This window comes from Rousettus aegyptiacus, unplaced genomic scaffold (genome assembly GCF_014176215.1).
Source record: "Rousettus aegyptiacus isolate mRouAeg1 unplaced genomic scaffold, mRouAeg1.p scaffold_m13_p_7, whole genome shotgun sequence".
Classification (NCBI taxonomy): domain Eukaryota; kingdom Metazoa; phylum Chordata; class Mammalia; order Chiroptera; family Pteropodidae; genus Rousettus; species Rousettus aegyptiacus.
In genome coordinates, this window is record NW_023416310.1 from 108980325 (window position 1) to 109000027 (window position 19703).

General features: G+C 54.9%; 1 protein-coding gene across 1 annotated transcript in view; it reads left to right on the forward strand.

The window, feature by feature from the left end:
• The first annotated feature begins 3155 nt into the window (after positions 1 to 3155).
• WNT3A (Wnt family member 3A) overlaps positions 3156 to 19703 on the forward strand; it is a 36940-nt gene continuing 20392 nt past the window's right edge. Inside the window, exons 1-2 of the mRNA XM_016142381.2 lie at positions 3156 to 3294; positions 16552 to 16793. Coding sequence (XP_015997867.1) covers positions 3224 to 3294; positions 16552 to 16793 — 313 coding nt within the window. The 5' untranslated portion in view covers positions 3156 to 3223. The remainder of the gene's footprint in view (positions 3295 to 16551; positions 16794 to 19703) is intronic.

Sequence of the window (19703 nt, forward strand, 5' to 3'; positions counted from 1 at the left end):
CTCTGCCTCTGAATGCAAAGACCTTATCCTTGAGGAGCAAGTGTCCGGAGTGTCTGTCTGTCTGTCTGTCTGTCTCTCTCTCTCTCTCTCATACACACACACACACACACACGTCAGGTGAAGAAGCTTCCAGAAGGGGCAGGAAGAACACTCCCACTTCTGACTGGAGATCAGTATCTTATCTGCTCTTGGCCCCTCTGAGGACAAAGCCATGAGCTCTCTGCCTCCAGCCCCAGGCTACCCAGATCCTCTCCTGCCTCCAGCACTTCTTTTCCCAGAAAGAAGTGAATTATTAGGCAATTCGTGTCTGAAAGCCTGGCTTCTCCCTTTCCCCAGCCCCCACCACCACAGGAAGGACCACTGAAAAATTCCACCTGACTTTTGTCATTCATGATTCAAGCCACAGGCTAGGAGCTCGCTACCTCAGAAAGGTAACTGTCCTCCCATTTGACTTTGCCCCCACACCAGGACCTCACCTTGCCCCTCCTTTAGCAGGGGCCTCCCAGAGCTCCTGGGATGAAATCTGCTTTCCCCTTGCCGCCTATTCTGGAAGAAAAGTGGCCCCCAGGGGCCTCGGGCAGCCTACAGTGAGGATCTTTGCTCTGGGGTCACCAGTATAAATGGGGAATGTTGTGGAATCAGAACTGTGGCCTGGGTGGGTCAGAGAAACCCCCTCCATGTGACAGCAGAGGGCGCTGCCAGGGAGGACCTCACCTTCAGCAGCTCCTAGGGGAGAGGGGAAAGAAAGAGCCAAACAGTTTAGCCACGGTCACATGAGCAGGGGCACAAGCAGGCATGCCAAGGGGTGAGGGGGGAACTCTCCTCCAGTTAGGGTGCAGAATTTCCCACTGGAAGTCACGGAACAGGAAGGAGCCTTGCCGCCCAAATGCAGAAGAACCCTCCCCCTGCTGCACCTGAGCTTTCCTTCTTGAGCCCCACTGGCCTCGCCCCATGCCCCTGAGCTGGCAGGAAACAGCCTGGAGGGCTTCAACAGCTTCTAGGAAATAGGGCGAAGGAAGAGCTAGCCCTGGCTGCAGCTTTCTGGAGGGCTTGCTCTGCCACACATCTTCAGGGCCGTCTCCATGACAGGGAGCCTTCATCTGTGAGTGCAGGGTCCATCTTTCACTTGCTCTTCCCTCCCCACCACTGAGACCAGTAGAGGACAAGGCTAAAGAAGAAGAAGAGAGTATCAGGGGAAGCAGACAGGGGCCTGGCAGGAGAGGGGCAGGAGGAAGGGCTGAGGACATAGCACCCACCTGTTTCCACCCCAGCAGGATGGCCACCCCTGTGTGTGCGGAGCCAGCAGCCTCTGGGGGCTCTCCATTGCAGCTCTAATCCCTGGAGGTCATGCAGCTGGGGAGGCAGGGTAGAGGCGGCCACTGCAGCCCACCACTGCAGCCCCCAGGGCAGTCCCAAAGCCCGGTCACAGTAATGAGATAATTGGGTGGGGTTTTCTCTGAGAGAGAGGGGAAGTCCACAGGAGGATGAGCCAGCTCCCTCCTGCCCACCCACCTACTTCATTCCAGATTCTGTCCCTCCTCTCTTCGGGTGGGGGGCGTGCGATGACTAAGAGGAGGATGAAGGGACGGGCATGCATAAACATAACTGGATCTCAAGGCTGGTGAGGAGAGAGAGCTTTCCTTGAAACATTGGCTCTGCTCCACGTCAGGAAAAGGCTCCTGACAGTCACCAAGTGACACTTGGGGCCAGAGTCCACAGGCCCCAGGACTCTTGCAGCTGATGGGCACCATGCTGTGCAGCACAGCCTCCTTGTGGTTCTCCAGTCAGTATTAAATCTGGGGGGACACCGAGGCACCCCTGTACTGGGGCTCTCCATATGGGCCCCACACTCTGTAAGCCATATAATAGGGTGCAGTAGGGCACAGCTCAGGGGCTGTGGGAAACAGTGATCACGCAAAAAAGAGACATTGTGAGACGCGCACTTTGGACTTAGGATTTTTAGTCACAGTTCACTCCCCCTAGTCCTCAAACTGTGACACAAATTCCTGCTTCGCTCCTCTCACAGGGTCATCGAGACTGACCAATCTCTCCCATGGACACTGAGCAGGGACAGGCCCCTCATCTGTTATTATCATGTGCACTAGAGGAAAACTAGAGATCGCCCCTCCCCAAATAAAAGCCCCTGTGTCTTCCTGGGCTACAGATCAATATGCAGACAGAGCCTCGCTGTGTACTGCAAGCAGGAAAGCTGGAGAGGCATTCTTTGTGACCTTGGATAACTCACTTCCCTTCTCTGGTCTTTCCTTCTTCCTTCAGCTGACGTACCTAAGTTCTCAGAAATCCCATCTGGGAAAAAGGCTGGCAGCCCTGGCAGACCTAATGGTCGGAGGTCCCAGGGCCAGGGCGCAGCAGCCGCGCTGTGCGTGCCTCCGGCAACGCGAAGAGGTTCAGCGTTTTCTTCCCCAGTGGGATGTGAGAAGAGAGTGGCGGGCGTTACCCTCTGTTTCCCAATCCTAACCTCTGATACGCGGCTGCACCCTGGAGGCCCACCCAGCCGCTGTCCCCTGGGCGGGCGGTCCCCAGCCTCTCGGATCTCCGTGGGCAAAACCTCGCAGGCAACCGGAATCCCAGCGGACCAGCAAGGGGCGGCTCGAGGGGCCGACCTCAGAAGAACGAACATCAGCCCCTGACGAGAAGATGGACGAAAGGGAGCGGCAGCCCAGCCACCATGAGGGTAAAGGACAGAGAGCGCAACAGAGAAGGAGCAGGAGCGAGAGTGGGACAGCGCGTGCACGGTTCCAAACGCAAGGCGCAGCCCGGGAGGTCAGGGGGGATGTCTGTTGACCATGCTGTCCTGGAGCTCAGCCGGCCACGGGGAAGTCCCCCTAACTAATAGCGCACCCCAAATGCTCCATGCACTCCGTGCACCCCGCAGCCGCGGGAGGGGCCAGCGCCACCGCTGCGCCAGCTCCCAGGGCCCCGCCCGCCCCCTTCTCGGCCCTCCCCGCCCAAGCCCCGGCCCTGGCCCCAGCCCCGGCGGGCGCCCCCCGCGGCGCTGCCCCGCCCCCGCCGTCCCGCGCCGCCCCGGGCCCCGGCCCGCCGCCCGGCCGCCAGCCCACCTGGCGCAGCGCCGCCCTCGGAGTCCGCGCACCCGCGCACACCCGCGCACCCCGCGCACCCCGAGGCCGCAGGAGGGCCCTGCGCTGCCGCCCGTCAGCTCTCAGGGCCCGGCCCGCCCGGCGCCCGCGCTCTCTCGCCGGCGATGGCCCTGCTCCGGTACTTCTTATTCCTCTACGGCCTGAAGCAGGCGCTGGGCAGCTACCCTATCTGGTGGTAAGTGAGCTTTCCACGCGTTCGCCGCGGCCTCTGTGTGCCCCCAGCCGCTGTCCCCTCGGACAGGGCCCAAGGTGGCCCGGAACCCGCGCCCCGTCCCTTCGACTCAGCGGGTGGCAGGCGAGTTGTTTCCCTTAGTGGCCACTATCGACCTGTTCGGACAGGGACTGGGACTTGGGTGGCGGAGCTTCCGGGGACATTGATCCCCGGGCTCAAAGGGACCCTGGTGCTGGACGGGGCAAGCAGTGGGCTGGGCAGAGTCAGGAAGAGGGTCCGTACAGATGGCACGAACGTCAAGACAGCCTAAGTCCAAGAGAAGCCGGGAGGACAAGCTGGGAGAGGGAGATTCGCCAGAGACTTTTCTTAAGGACCGTGTCTTACAAACACACACACACACACACACACACACACACACACACACACACACACACACACACACACCTTAAAACAAAGTCGGTGAGACAAGACCGAACAGCTCGGGGCAGCGCAGTTACGTAAAGACAGCGGGGACCGGCCGGGAGCGGCAGGCGCACTGGGACCAGTGCCCGGCCCTCTGCGCCTCCTGCCACTGTCCCCGCAACGATGTCCCGAGGGTCCCTCTCTGCGAGCCCTCTGCCTGGACCTCTGTGGCAAGGAGGGTATAGAGGGAGTGAGATTTCCTGAGTGAAGGGCCTCACAACCCACCTCTGAGAGGACTGGGGCGCTCTGTCCTCGCCTCAGACAAGGCACATTCCGGTGAGACCGTCCTAAACCTAGTGATGGAAGCGCAGACAAACCTAGGGGAGGGTCCTGAGAGTCTACTGCACAAATGAGGGGAGGGGGTCAGGGTTACCCTCCCTTGGGGTATCTGATTAGGCAGAGTCCCCACAGGCCAGGGTCACCCCAGCCCCGCTGGGGGGAAAGCGGGTGCCGAGGGGCTGGAGCGCGCTGCTGGAGGAGACCCAGAGCTGGAGAGGAGCCTCCCCACACACTTGCGCGCGCGCGCACACACACTCTCAGGAATCCTCTCCAACAGCTTGCCTGGAATTATAATAATTACGCCAAGGGGAAGGGGGAGACCCAGCGAGCCGAAGTACATCTAATCCGATAATAATTTTTCTCTTAGAGATGGTTCAGGAGCTGGGGCGCCCGAGGTGGGGACGCGGGTCCAGGCGCAGCCCGGCGGGGCGGGGCGCGAGAGCGGCCCGGGCGGGTCCGGGAGCCTGCGAGAGGTGGCGGGGCGGCCGGGACGCGCGCTTCAGGGATCCCTGCGCTCCCCGCACCCGCGCGGCACCTGCCACTCGGGTCGCCCTCCGACCATGGGCTGCGGCGGGCGTGCCTCGGACGTGGGACACTAACGACCTCCTCAGCGGCCGCGGGGGGAGCCGGGAGCGCGTCCAGAGGGCCCCGCAGCCACCAGCTCCTAGGCAGGCTTCTAATTAGAATTGCCGCCTCATTCCCGCGCGCAGGAGGAAGCACCTTTGCCCCCGTGCTCCTCTCATAAAGAAGGGCTCTGCACCAGCTTCGTGGCTATCCCTCTCAGTGAGGACTTTGTCCTGCTCGCCCGGAGGGTCTCTGTCCTTGTCCCCCTCCCCCACAACACACATGTGCCATTCTTTTCACTTGAGCCATATGCGTTTGGTCCAAATGGATCTGACCCCGCCTTCTCCAGGTGAGTCTAAGGAGTCCTTCCCCACAAGGACCCCTCAGTACCAACCCAAGTGGGATCTAGGGCAGCCCCGGCCCCAGAGGGTACGGATGCCATTGAGACCTCACTTCGCTTATACACTCAGTTAGACTCCTTTTCCTGAGAAGAAGCATGTCTGGTGGATACATCCTCAGGGCTCCTTTGGGAATGATTCTTCCTCCTGTCTCCTCTTTGTCCCAGGCTAGCTAGACACGGGAGGGATGCTGTCTCCCCACAGGGCACCCAGGCAGAACAGAGAGGAGGGCTCGAGGAAAGAGCCGGTTTAATAGCAGGGGAGGCCTCGGTCTTCGTGCTTCACCTGGCGGAGCTCCCACAGCTGGCTCCTCCCTTCACCTGCACCCTCCCCCCCCCCCACCTTCTCTTTATAACTTCTCACCTTCATGCTCAGCCTCCCTAATTGGCTGTTTTGTTTCACCCTCCCTTTCCAAAAGGAAGCTGCTGCCCCATCCCTTCTCCCCCTCCTACCCCAGCACCTCACATATGAAAGTGAAAGTGACTGGGGACTTCCTCACCTGAGAAACAGCCAGGAAACAGCCCAAATCGGGAGTAATTAGGCCTTTGAAGTTGGTGTGGCTCTTGGTGGGAGAGGAGGAGTTGGTCCTGCTTGCAGCGCCCTGTGAGAATCTGAAGGGCCTCCAGCTCCTAAGGACCATCTCGGGGTGTTTTTCACCCATGATGGTGATGCCCGAGGTCCACAGGCAGAGCCATTCCTAAGACCAGAATGCTGAGAGCTGCTGAGACCTCCAGGACATGGGTTCCTTGTGTGACAGGAAGGTGGAGACCCAGAGAAGAGACGGGGCCTGGGCACCTGACCCCCATGGGCCATACTCCCCTCCACATCCCTCACCAGGCTGCACTCCTATGGAACCAGAGTTAGCCTGCAGAGCAGCCCCTGGTGGACACGGCATTCCTTACTGTGCTTTACGCATCTTCCTCCAACTGCCCACATCTGCACTGATGGCGTTTTGTACCCCACCCCTGTGGCCACCTCCTGCCTCAATCCTTCATCCTCTGATACCCAGAGTTACTGCCCCGCCTTTACCCACACAGGGAGCCTGGCCCCTTGCTCCCTATTGGGACCTCCTTTCAGCTGCCTGGCCCCTCATCAGTCCCGGCTAGACCACTGGTTCTCCTGCGCAGAGGCTGTGCCCTGGAGCAGATGTCATCCCAGCTGGCTGGGCAGCAGTGTGAGGCCGAGTCTAGCCTTCTCCTTCCCCTGGGCCAGCCAGCTCAGTGGCCTGGGATGTGCTCAGTGCCTCTCCATGATCTCAGCCTCCTTACTCTCCTCCCCAGACCTTGGCCCATACACTCCTGGCCATGCAGGCACCAGCTAAGAGCATGTGTCCAGGCTTCCCACCCCTTCTGATCCCTAAGGTATGCCATTACCTGCCCCCAACTCCCAGAACCTCCTCTGTGATGGCCCTCCCACATACTGGCCACACAAGCTCCTCGCACGCAGGGTCTTCTCAGTCCAGGGGTAGGACACAGACCTCTTCACTGAGCTCCAGTATTTGTGGGGGGAAACACGCATGTTGAGTTCAGGGGTGGGTGAAGGAGAATTCAGAAGCCACTGCCTGGGGACCCACAGCCTCTGAGTCTGCGCAAGGAGGAGGGCGAGGGCTGACCAAGGCTCTGAGGCTTCTCAGACAGCCAGGGCCCAGTGGGTAGAACTCCCCACCTACCCTGCCTCTGTGAGCTTCACCACTGCGCCCTGCTCCCACCTCTCTTCAAGCCTTCCTTCTCCCTCTGCCCTTTGTCTCTGTCTGTCTCTGTATCTTGATCTCTCTGCTGCCCTGAGCTTGGTGATGACAGAAGCTAGCATATCTCTGTCCCTGTCTCTCCATTTCTCTCTATCTGTTTCTGTCTATTTCTTTCTCTCTCTGTCTCTGTTCCTCTGTCTGTCTCTCTCTGCACCCCTGAGGCTGGTGATGGTGGTAGCTGGCCTATAAAATTACTAGAGAAATCCAAACACCAGCTGACCCCCACACCAGTGTAGTAGGCTCTGAGTATTGGGAACAGCATTCCCCTGCAGAACCACCAACAGACATTCTTTAACCAAAGGGCAGTGTCAGAAACAGCCACAGGTAAAATTTTTATGGTCAGAACACTGGTTTCATACAGCCACCAAGTCATATATCCCTCATCCTGACACCTTGCAAGCCTACCTTGGCACACTCGTCCTCACGTCTGTCCCTCTGACTGTGCCCTTAAGCACTCAGGCATCTGACTGGGGCCTGGTGCGTCAGCCTTTTCCAGACCAGCTGTCCTCCATTTCCCTGGGCTTGTTATCTATTTTTATGAAGTGATTTTCTGTTTTATTTGCATAAACCTGCTAGAATCTTTGTGGTGGGGGAACAGGATGGGTACATACAGGAGGAGGGGCAGTCTCAGAGGGACTGTAAATCAGATTATCGACAGAGGGTCCCCTGTGCAAGTCTCCAGCCTGCAGGACAGGAAGCTCCTGGTCCTTGAGGGGCCCCGCTGGCATCCTGCAGGTGTAGCCCTGGATAGGAAAGCAGGGCTGGGATGTGCCACCTGTCTATGCAAGTATTGGTTACATGTAGAGTGTGGTCCGCAGGACAGAGACCATCCACAGTTGTCCATAAAGAAATAGGAACAAAATTTTAAAATACGTATGTGGTGCATCTAAGGAGTGTTGGCACTGAAGCAATTTATAATGGGTTGAAAGTTAAAAGAAAAAAAAACATCTCAAAATGCAAGTTGTTCTCTAGCAAGTTTGAGAAGCACCTACCTCTGCCTTGAGCCCAAAGTCCCCGCAGCAAGCAGCCCCATGGTCCGCTGCCCCTTCGCTTCACTGCCCAGCATTGCACTTGGGTTTTCGAACTAAATGCGAAGCCTTGTACTTGCCCCTTTTAAGTGTGGCTGGAGGACTAAGAAGTGTCAGGAGCCCCCAGGGCTGTGTGGGGTCTGAGAGGCGGAATCAGAGGCTGCAGGTGGCCAGCAGGTGGATTTTGGCTCAGGCTTGGGAAAGGCTCTCTGGGTCTGAGAGGAGTGCTGGCATTTGGGAGGTGGAGGTGCCACTCTGGAGGCCTAGGAAAGGGCAGCTTGCTTTGGTGGGGTTCACGAGCCCTCCCCTTCAGCAGTCACCTCCACAAGTGATCGCCCTTCTGGTAATTCCCTTAAACTCCACCAGACACAGTCACTGGTTCAGGTGTGTTTGTTCAACCGGTGGTGTCAGACGTGCACTATACTGGGCAGGTCTTGCAGAGAAATCCTGGCATAGCTGCACTTGGCGCACCCAAGCTAGGCTGGATGCAGGTCATGGGGAACAAGGCTCTGGCCAGGCTGCCTGCTCCCAGTTCGACTTGTCCCTCTCTTCATAGAATTGTCACAGGACTGTCCCTACATCACCAGCTGTGAAATCCCATGAGGGGATCCATTCTTCCTCCCTTCTTGGCCCTTCACCCCCTGAGGCTGCTGGTAAGATTTTTGTTGAATGAACAAATGAATGAATAAATGAATAAACTAATAGAATCTTTTCTATAAAAAAATAAAAAAAAAACAGAAGGCAAATGAGGTAGCCCAAGCACAGGGACATGAAGACACACTTGAATGTTTTCACAGCCCCCTTGCTGAGTTCCTGGCTCTGGGACTGGGTGCCCATAATGCGCCAGGCAGTGCTGCCTCAGTGTCCCTCCAGGCCTCCCAGGTGACACCCTGGAGTGTTTCACGCTTTGGCGCTTCTACATTCCTTCCCCTATGAAACGTGCTACTGCCGCCCAGGGAAGCGGGCAAATGCTTGGCCGCGGGCACAGGAGCCTCTGCCCACCTGCTGGGACTTGCTCAAAGTATGTGTCAGTAATCTCTGTTGGCCCAGTGGGGCGGGGGTGCTGGGAGGGCTGCAGGCAGGGCCATGTGGCTGGGCAGGGAAGGGTGGGTCCTGGGACCCCTCCCACTGGCCCTCCCCATGCTTTCGCTCCTAGGGAGGAGTCCTCCAGGAAAGAGAGCAAGAAAGAGCAAGAGAGGGAAAGCAGAAGAGAGAGGGAGGGGGAGAGAAGAGGGGGAGAAAGAGAGAGGGAGAGAGGAGGCATGTGGCCCTTCCTGGGGCCCTCTCAGTGGGCAGAACCTGGAGGGTCTCTGGGCAGATTGGCACCTGTGGGGGTGTCTCTTGGATGGCTCCACCCAGAGGGACAGAGCCTGCCCATCCAGCTGGGCAGCCATCAACCCACAGGGCGACCACCTTTGGGCTTCAGGTCTTGGTGCAGGGACATCGTTCTACCTGTGGAGAGACCTAAATCATAGAAGACTCAATTCCAGGTGCTCTGAAGGCTTCATGCATCACCAAGGGGATACCCCCAGAACAAACCAGAACCCTCCATGCAGAGACCCCACATAGTGGGCAGCAGAAGACTCCCTGAACCTTCTCATTTCCCTAGGGCCTGGGCAGAGCTCTATGCCTGCTCTGTGCCCTTGAAGGACAAGAGAAGACGTGGCCTTGCCCTCCGGGAGAGGCACCTGACAGCCCCAACGTGGGAGGACATGCATGAGGAGGTAGCGAACTTCAGCAGAAAGAAAGAGTGGCCAGCAGGGCCGGCACACAGGGTGCTTCCTGGAAAAGGTAGCCTGATGACGAGGGATAGAATGTGCCTGGGGCCACCAAGTTGTAATGGACCACTGGTCACCTCCCTCTGGGAACATCATATAGAATGTGCCCCACTACCTCCTGGGACAGACAAGAAAACTGAGGAGAAAGGGAGGAACAGTTAAACCAGTGAATAATGGCAGAGCTGGTTCCCAACTCCTGCCCTCCAGGACTAGCCAAGTCCCCATCCACAGAGCCCACCAAATACAGTCACAGGCACTCATGTTTGCTGAATTTTACTGGGGGGGGGGGGAACCCACAGCATTCAAGAAATCCAAGAGCCTGTCACCCATCCAGATAGCCCGGATCGTGCGCAGGGCCAGCCTCTCTAACTGGGAATCTGTCCTCTGTCCAGAGCCTCTTTGGTCCTCTGGCCCCACTGCAAAATTACAGTAAAACCCACATAGTGAAGGCCACCAGCCAGGCTGGGTTCCGGCTGGCCATCTCCCCTGCCTGTCACAGCCAGTGCTGCCTCTATCCCAAGCAAGACTGTCTGGCTTGGCACCTGGACTCTCAGCAGCGTCCTCTTCAATGGGCAGGAGGGAAACCACGAGAGTGTGTGGTGGGCGTGGTTCACGTGGCCCCAGCCACAGGCTGGAATCAAGCCTAGGGGCAGGCTACTTTGCCTGTGGTGTATCCTGGGCTGCAGGTGACGCCCCACCCTCCCATCCCCCTTGGAAAAAACACAAGTCTGTCATTTCACCAACTTAATACTGTGGGGGTTTTTTTCATTTCACTCACACATTTTTCATGGTTATAAAGGCTGCACGGAGCAGTTTGTGGCCTGTGTTTTAAGGCTTACCTTGTCCAGTAAGTATCTTGGGCTTCTCTGGAGCCTTCTCAGAGATGGTACTGGCAGGTATGCAGGACTGTGGTGTGGATGTGCTGCAATCTGACCATCGGCCCTTTCTGCCAAGTGGATAGCCCTGCAGGGAGGGTCTCTTTTTGAGCTAGGACTCAGAATAAAGGCTCAGGGCTCAAGGAGAGAAGGAGCGACACATTTGGGAGGTACATTCAGTGTGGGATGCTCTTATTTTGAGAAGCCTGTGGGATATCAGGGTGCGATATCCATCTGGGGTGTTAAAATTCTAGCCCCTCTGCCAGGTGGTAGCTGAAGACGGGGATATAGGGCACTTCCTGGGATGCCATCCTGCACCACAGGCTGGCAGCAGGGAGATGCAGATGGGGTAAAGCACACAGCCAGGGGCAGGGGGGCACAGCGAGGGCAGGAGGGCTCTCAACCTCTCTCAGGCTTGGCAGGGCCCTCATACCCCTATGGTCCCCAGGCCCCCAGGACCACAGTTCCTGGGACCTTCATGACTGGCCAACCCCAGGCAGCAGGCTGACAGTGCCCAGCCAGGCATCACCCTTCTTGCCACACTGCTTCTGGAATATTCACTGCTGGCTCCTCCTCCTTCCATTGGTGCTTCTGAGGGGACATCTGGGGCCTGGCCCAAGTGACCTGCTCATTGTTGGTTCCAGGATGCTGGGCTGGGGTGAAGCTTGTGGCCACCCCATGGAGACTGATAAGGCTGTGGAGGGTAGAGATTCATGTCTGGCCCCACTCCTGACCTGGATCAGATGCTGCCCCCTCAGATCTAACTGAACCCATGTCTCAAAGGCAGCCCTGGAAGTCTCTGGAAGCTTTGGGATCCAGAAGCAGAAACCAGGGGGAAACTGTGGGCTGCAAGACCCAAGGGTTTGGACTTGAAGACCCAAGGCATCTCCTCGCCAGCAGGGAGGCTTTGCAGCCCTGGGATTCGGAGCCAGATGCAGCCTCAGTGACCCAGAATTGGAACCCCTCCCAAGGCACATTTCTAACTCAGTAGGTCTGGGGGCCGCTGAGAACTCGAATTTCTGACAGGCCCTATGGTGTGCACGCCGCCAGCCTAAGGACCACCCTGGGAGGACCCAGCTCTCACCCAGCCACCTGGCATATCAGCTGGGAAAACGAAGCACAAAGACAGAGGGTCCTCCAGTTGCAGGTGAAGTTGACCAGCCAGGGAAGATGTGGGGGCCACCACACGTATCCACTTTCGATGACAGTTCTATGATGGAAATGGGCTGAATGGGGTTAGTTTACTAATTTGACGTATATCTTACTCGTCATGAACTTCATGTCCCTGTCCCCCAAATTCACATGATGAAGCTCCGCCTCCCAATATGACGGTGGGACCTTTGGGAGGTGATGAGGTTAGATGAAGTCCTGAGGGTAGCCCCACGGTGGAACCAGTGTTTTTAAGAGATGAGGAAGAGACAGGAACTCACTCTCTATCTGCCCTGTGCAGGCACAGCGAGGAGGCAGCTGTCAGTTGGCCAGTGTCTTCCTCTGAGCCGTGGCCTCATGGTCCAGGAGGTCCCTGGGCGCCACCTCTCCAGGTTTTGCCTGTTGAAGTAAGTCATATACCAGGCTAAGCCAAGCTCACACAGGTGATGGTGACAAGGCAGGTGGGCCAGCTCAGGGGTTGGGCAGTGGCTAACGGCAGAGGACCAAGCAACGGCAGGGTTTTGGAAGGAAGAAATAACTAGCCTCTGGGAGAAAGAGGCACCAGAATGTGAGGAGAGGTGATGCCAGGCAGGGGAGCGCCACCAGCCATAGGAGGCTGACTTCACCAGTCTCTCTATGGACGTCCTTTCTCTGTCCGTCCACTTGGTTCTGCCTCTAGTCCTTAGGAAATCCACAGACAGATCAGTACATGGTATTCCCGGGAGACTGGGCCCCTTGCAGCCATTGCTGCAGGTAGAGGCTACACCCCACCCTCCCATTCAGGCCCGAGTCCCAGAGCCCCCACCTCCTCCTGGAAGGCTGCATGTGGGAGGAGAGAGTTACAGACTGTGGTTTTTCAAGTATAGATTGACTGGGGTCAGCTACCTTCTCCTTAGTTAGAAGTCTGGGTCCTGAGTGTGGGGGGGGGGGGTAGTGTATGCGCAGTGGGAATGTTTTCCCAGCTTTATTGAGATATAGGTGACACGTGACATTGTGTGAGGTTCAGGTATTCATCGTGTTAATTCGATACATAAAGATGTTGCAAAATGATCACCACGTAAGATTAGTGGACATGTTCAGATTTTTTATAATTTTTTTTAATAACTCAATTTATCCTTCAAGGCCTAGCCAAAATCTGGTGGCCTGATGATACTCCTCGGCCCTTCCCAACCTCTCCTGCTCAGCAGCGGCCCTGCCCGCATGGGAAGGGAGCCCCCCAGCTCTTAGCTCTCCTCAAGTAGGATCTGCTTTGCCCAGGTCCCCTTGGGCACTCAGCTCTTGGACAGAGAAAACTTTCTGAAAGCAATTCAAGAAATTAAAGGGGCTGGAGAGGCATCCAGCTGGGGTTGGTGGAAGCTGGAACAGCTGGAGTGGCATCTGGGCTGGCGGCCGCCAGCACCCTGGCCTCTCTTGGGGAAGTGACAAGCCTGGGCTTGCCCAGAGGAGGGCCAGGAGGAGGCGGGTGGGAGCTGACTCAGCACCCCCAGGGATGAACTGGGGAGAGGCTGTGAACTTGGGAGTCCCACTCTTCTTTCCCCAGAGCAGTGGCCTGGGGCGTGAAGGAGGCAGGGCGGGGCCGAGGCTGTGCAGCTCTGTGCTCTATCGAAGCTTGGGGTTCTGGGGTGGGGGTTTCTTCCTTTCTGTACCCCCCACCCATAACACATCTTGGCTTCACATCTCGCCAGTGGCCAGCAAACTGGAGAGCACAGGAAGAATCCTCTTTTCTTTCTGTCTGAGCAACCAAATCAGGAAGCACACTGAACCCGTGAAGAGAAATCAACTCTTCCTTCTAGTGAGAGGTGGGATCCACTACAGGAGGCACCGTGGCAGCTGCCAAAGGAGCCCGAGCCACAGCACTTCTCCCCTACCCAGTTCCCGCTGGGCCACCTGCAGGCTACACAGTTCTCAGGGCCCCTAGCCCTGGTCCCCTCCACTTACTACAGAAAGTATCACCTCCACATTAGTGCTGTGGTTCCAGGTCAGTCCTGCTAGTGCCGAGTGGGGATGGGGCATACTGTCTCCCAGATGCACTACCAAGAGGATTTTGGTCCCTTAACCCTCTATACAGAGTTCCCAGTACCTGTTTCTTGCTGGACAATGTCCAGAAGTGGGGACACTTGGGGTAACTATGGAAATGAACGCTGATTTCAGCTTGGGGCGGGCAGAGCTGTCCACACAACATATGTGTCGACCCAGGCCATGTGGTCCCTGGGGCTGGACAAGGCCATCTAGTAGGTGGGTGGCATTAAAACCAGCTGGATTGTGCTGAACAGGAAGTGGAGGTAGAAGTTCTGAAGGAGAACCAGGGGCTGAGCATTTTGTTCTCCCTTTACAGTTCTCTGTGCCCAAGTGACCAAGAGTGGCAGAAGGCATGCAACTTATCCAATCCCATCCCACTGCCCCTCAGCTTCGCCCTGTCTTCCTACCCCTGCCCTGTGCTGGGGCACCTGGCCAGGCCCAACTTATCATCCCAGAGGCCTCACTCCAATTAGCTGGGTATCCCTGAGGGCAGAGATAGCTGACCTTGGCCCATTCAGTCATCCACTGAATCCATGCTCATCCATCAGGAAACCAAACACCAGGTTGGCACAGAGGTCCCCAAAAGGTGGAGAAGACAGCCCCTGTAGTTCCCACTCAGAGCCATCAATGCAGAGCAAGGTATGGGAGAGCCAGGTACAGGTCATAGGACACTCCCAGAGAAGAAAGAGCACACAGGTGGATGAGAGCTGGGGGTAGGGGACTGGCCTTTCTGGAAACTTCAAGATCCTGGGACTGTGGGGCAGGTATGAGAGAGAGACCTGGGATGGTCGGGCCCAGCCTGGCACCCTGCATTCACTGAGCTCCATAAGGAATGAATGAATGAGTCAGCCCCTGCTGTCACATGCCACATCAGAGTCATAGACTCAGATGGGGGTAAGGGGAGGCCTTCGGTGTCTGGTGTGAGGTCAAGGTTGGTCTGCAGCTCATCCAAGCAAGACAGGAGCATGCTGGGGTACCAGCATGGGGACATGTAGGCTCACCAGGAAGCCAAGAGTCTGGTCTGGAAGTACCAGGCCTCCCCCAGCACCAGGGACAAGGGGCCAGTCAGCCATAGGAAGGAAGCTTGGCTTCACTGGGGCATCTGGTCACAAGGTGGGAGGATACTCCTGAGGAAGACAGGCTTCGAGCCCTGAGGGATGTGCATGGTTGGGAGGAGGGGAGGGTGCCCAGGAATTACGGGAACACACAGGCTGTTGAAGGGTTTGTCTAGGAGTGTACAAGATGAGAGGACATCATACGTGGGAAAACCTGCGTCCAGGACCCCAAGGAGAAGTTGCCTGCTCTCCAGCCAGCTAACTTAGGTGGAACTGTGTACGTGCTGCCTGCTGAGGGGCACGGGCCACGGGGTTTGCAGGAGAGAGAGCGAGTTCGGTGTGGCATTGGGATGAGTGAGACAAAGCCCTGCACCAAAGACAGAGGAAGAGTGTGGGGAGGGTGGTGTGGCCAGAGTGCAGGGCTTTCCAGGAATGAGAGGTGAGAGCTGGAGAGATTCAGACGCTTGCAGGACTATGCAATGAGGAAACGTCCTCTGCGGCATGCAGGCAGCAGGCACTCAGCAGCTGAAGTGTGCGGGCTTCATGCTTCAATGTGAGGTGGCCTTTGAATATTTTAGAAACTTGAGAAGGAAAGATCATAGGATCTGCTTTGTACTTTCAGAGGGCAGGTCTGTTTCTTACCGCTCTCATCAAAGTTGGATGGCCTGGAGTTAAGATTTCGAGTAGGACTTAACCATGTACCAGTGTCATAGTGTGGGTGTGTGGTTGCTGAGAGACAAGCCTTTGTCCTGCCTTCTCATGGGGGGCTCAACCCCCCCAGGGGAGAGGAAGCACTAAATAACAAGAACCTCTAGGAATTCTGGTCACAGCAGTAATAAGGCTGCCACTGCCTCAGTCTCCTCAACAGGGAAGGAGAGACAGGCCTCCCGACCTGGAGCCCACCTAGCAAGCTACAGCGAGGGCCCAGGGTAGGGCTGGATCTGAGCCTGTATGCCCCGCAATAGGCATCCCAGAAGAAGGAGGGGACAGGTTCCCTGAGGAGGGAGGGGACAGCACAAACAGACCACGGCCTGAGTGAGTGTTGGCACTTCTGTGCCAAGAGCCAGCAGATCTCTGGGGACAGTGTGTTTAGAAGCCACAGATGCTGTTCCACTGGAACCACCCACCCAGTGGTCCTTTTGGATCCAGGGCCTCCCCCACCACACTGAGGGTCTCCACTGTACCTTCCCAGAGACCCAGCAGACCTTCTGTGATATCAGCAATGGATGGAAGACAAGATTACATGGTCAGGCACAAAAAAGGAACAGTGGCCATGCAATCATTCGCATGGAACATCCATACCTGGTGAGGGAGGTGCTGAGGTGCAGAAGAATTAGGCAGAACTCTGCCTGCAGGAGCTATCAGCCACTGCGGAGATTGTCACATCCAACAGGTGGCAGGACCACGGAGCACCCACTGTGGAGATGGATACATCCCTAGGAAGCAGGCTGGTGGGGGACCTGCTGCAGATATGAACACGTCCACAGGTGGCAGGGCTATGCATCACCTGCTTGCCAGATGAGGGAAGCTCTCTCTCTCTTCTCCTGCCAAGCAGGCCTGGTGGTTGTTGAAATCAAGGTGCAATTACATACAGTAAAACAGACATGGTTTAATAAGTTCTGACACAGAAACATGTGTGTAATCAACACCTCCATCAAACACAGAGCACTCTATCACTCTTGCCCACTGTGGTCCAGTAGAACTTTCCATAAGAACTGAACTGTCCCTTATCTAACTCTCCACTACAGTAACCTTAGGCCACATGTGGCTGGTACCACTGAGAAACCGAAGTTTTCTCCATTTTAATGTCATTTTACTTAATTTAAATCTATAGGCACCCATGGAGAGTGGAAACTGGTGGTGGGCCGCACTCCCACTAAGCAGGCCTCCTTGCCCTCCTCCCCAGGTCCCTGGCCGTTGGGCCCCAGTATTCATCTCTGGGCATGCAGCCCATCCTCTGTGCCAGCATCCCGGGCCTGGTCCCCAAGCAGCTGCGCTTCTGCCGGAACTACGTTGAGATCATGCCCAGCGTGGCAGAAGGCCTTCGGGTCAGCATCCAGGAGTGCCAGCACCAGTTCCGCGGTCGCCGGTGGAACTGCACCACCGTCAACAACAGCCTGGCCATCTTCGGCCCCGTGCTGGACAAAGGTACGCCTTCCAGGGAGGGGGCGACCTATGGGTGCAGCAGGCCCAAGTCAGGGGCCCAGCTCTGCCTTGGTGTCATACCTGTCCACGGGCGTGGGAGTGGAGGCTCCAGTGTGTGAGTAGTGCTGCACATACCTGGCAACATTGGCATCTCTGACGTGGGTCCTTCCACTACAATAACCTTAGGCCACAAGTAGCTCTGGATCTGGGAGCCTCCTGGAGCTTGGGAAGAACATCGAATTGTGCAAATGCTTCCTGCTTCCCTTCCCCAAAAAGAAATTGCATGGTTCCAGGGGAACACTGCAGGCAAATCTTGGAAAGAAAATACAAAAAACAAAAAACAAAACAAAACCCACACTCAGGAAGTGAAAGAGTTGGGGTGCCAAGAGGCACATGGTGAAAGCTATCCAGGGTCCTCGAGCCAGGGGTTATTTGGGGAAGGAGAGGGAGATGAGGCTGGCTGGATGTTGGTTAACTTTTGGTGAATAGCAAATTTTCACAAAATGTCATGGTTTAAACGATGATGTGTCGTAGGTCCTGACAGATCAGAGTGCAGCACCTGCAGGCATGATTAATCTCTGCCCTATAGCCATCCCATTCTCTCTGTCTGGCAGACAATGCTGCTGTCAGCAGGAATACCCACAAGTGTCCTCAACATGTAGCTTGCGCTCCCTTAGACATGGTTGCTGAGACCTACGTGCAGGCGGGGAGGGAGGGAAGTGGAGAGAGAGACTCCTTTCACTTAGCAGAATGTTCTCAAGATTCATCCATGCTGTAGCATGTTCTAGCACTTCATTCCTTTTCATGAATGAATATTATTCTATTGTATGAATACACTACACTTTATTATCCATTTATCACTGATAAACATTAAAGTTATTTACAACTTGGGCGTTGTGAATAGTGCTGCTATGAACATTTTTGGACAAGAATCTGTTAAAATGCCTGTCTTCAAATCTTTTGGAATGGATGAGTAAAATTACTCAGCCTCAGGATAATTCCATGTTTAAGTTTCAGAGGAACTACAAAACTTTTTTCTACAGCAACTGCACCATTTTACATTCCCACCCACAATATAGGAGAGTTCCGATTTTTTTCTACATCTTTGTCAATACTTGTTATTCTCTGGGGTTTTTTTGTTTGTTTGTTTGTTTGTTTGTTTTCTGTAGCCATTCCAGTAGATGCAAAATGGTATCTCATTCTGGTTTTTATTCACAATTCCCTGGATGGCTAATGATGTTGAGCATCCTATTATGGGATTATTGGACATCGTATGTCTTCTTTGGAGAAATGTCTATTTTAATTCTTTGCCCAGTTTTTTATTGGGTTGTTTGTCTTTTGGTTGTTGAGTTGTTAGAGTTATTCATATATTCTAGACTCTCATCAGATATACAATTTGCAAATATTTTCTCCCGTTTTGTAGGTTTTCTTTTCTTTTCTTTTTTTCCTTCTCTCATTTGATTGGTTGCCTCTTTCTTTTTTAAATTAAATTTATTGGGGTAACATTGGTTAATACAATTACATGATTTTCAGGTGTACATTATAATTCGACATCTGTATATTCTATTGTGTGTTTACCACCCAAAGTCCAGTTTCCTTCAGCTACCATATATTTGATCCTTTTTACTCACTTCACCCTCCCCTTAACCCCTATTTTTGACCCCCTTTACCCTGTCTACCTCCCCCCTTGTCTTTTCACCTTTGTGACAGTGTCCTTTGATGAACAAAAGTTTTAAATTTTGGTGAAGTCCAATTGATCTATTTAGATGTCATATCAAAGTAAGGATTGCCTGATCTAAGATTACAAAGACTTACACCTATGTTTTCTTCCAAGAGTTGCAGTTTTATCTTTTACATCTAATCTTTGATCTAAGATGCTAATTTCTGTATATGGTGTGAGATTAAGGTCCAACTTAATTCTTTTGTATGTGGAAACCCAGTTCCGATGATGTTGGTTCTAATAGTTTTTGCTCGATTTTTTTCCATGTTTCTGAGGATGGACAGGCCCTTGACACTCCTTACTCTGCCATTTTACTGATGTCACTTCGTACTGCCTTCTGAGACCTAGTCTTAGGGACCATGCAGAGCCACATTTGTTGGTTGAGGCGCTTTGAAGGCCCCACCTAGGGTAGGGGACACAAACAAACCCCAGTCCTTAATGGCATGTCAAGGTCACCTGGGGAGATGAGCATGAAGAATAGGATGTGCACTGGTATAGCTGCCTCCAGAATGCAGAGGAAGAAAGGAGAACAAGAGACATCTGGGAGGAAGCTACACCAGATCCCAGGACTGCAGGTGTGCCAGGGGTGGGGCTGGCTGAAGAGGGATCCTGAGAGTGCCGCTGAGTGTTGCCTTGAGGGCTGGTGGGGCCTGATGGTGTTTATTCAAGGGCCTAGGACTCCCCAGTGTCAGGTGATCATGACCCTTCCCCCCCGGTGGGCCTGTGTTCTCTGGAGCAGGGATGGTTGTACCATGTAACCTTGACTGGCAAGCCAGTTCACTTCCTGGAGTGTCAGTATCCCCATCTATAAAATGGGAGGATAATTGCTACTCAGCCAACTTCACAGAGCTACTGGTTAGGGTAATTACATAGCAGCTCCCCACAGGGATGGCCACTGCCGTGTGTAGATGGAGTTAGGTTCACAGGGCAATGTGGCAAATCAGATGTGTGGGGACATGTGTGTGTGAGTGTATGTTTGAATGTGTTCGCATGTGTGTGAGAATATATATACATATGTGTCTGTACCTGTGCGAGTGTGTGGCACATGTGTGCACACATGTATGTGCTGTGCACGTGCATGGGTGTGTATGACTCTGTGTGTACTGTGTGCCCATGTTTGAGCATCTATTTAGTATGCGTACATGTGTGGTGTGTACGTGATGTGTTCATGTATATGTGTGTCCCATGTGTGC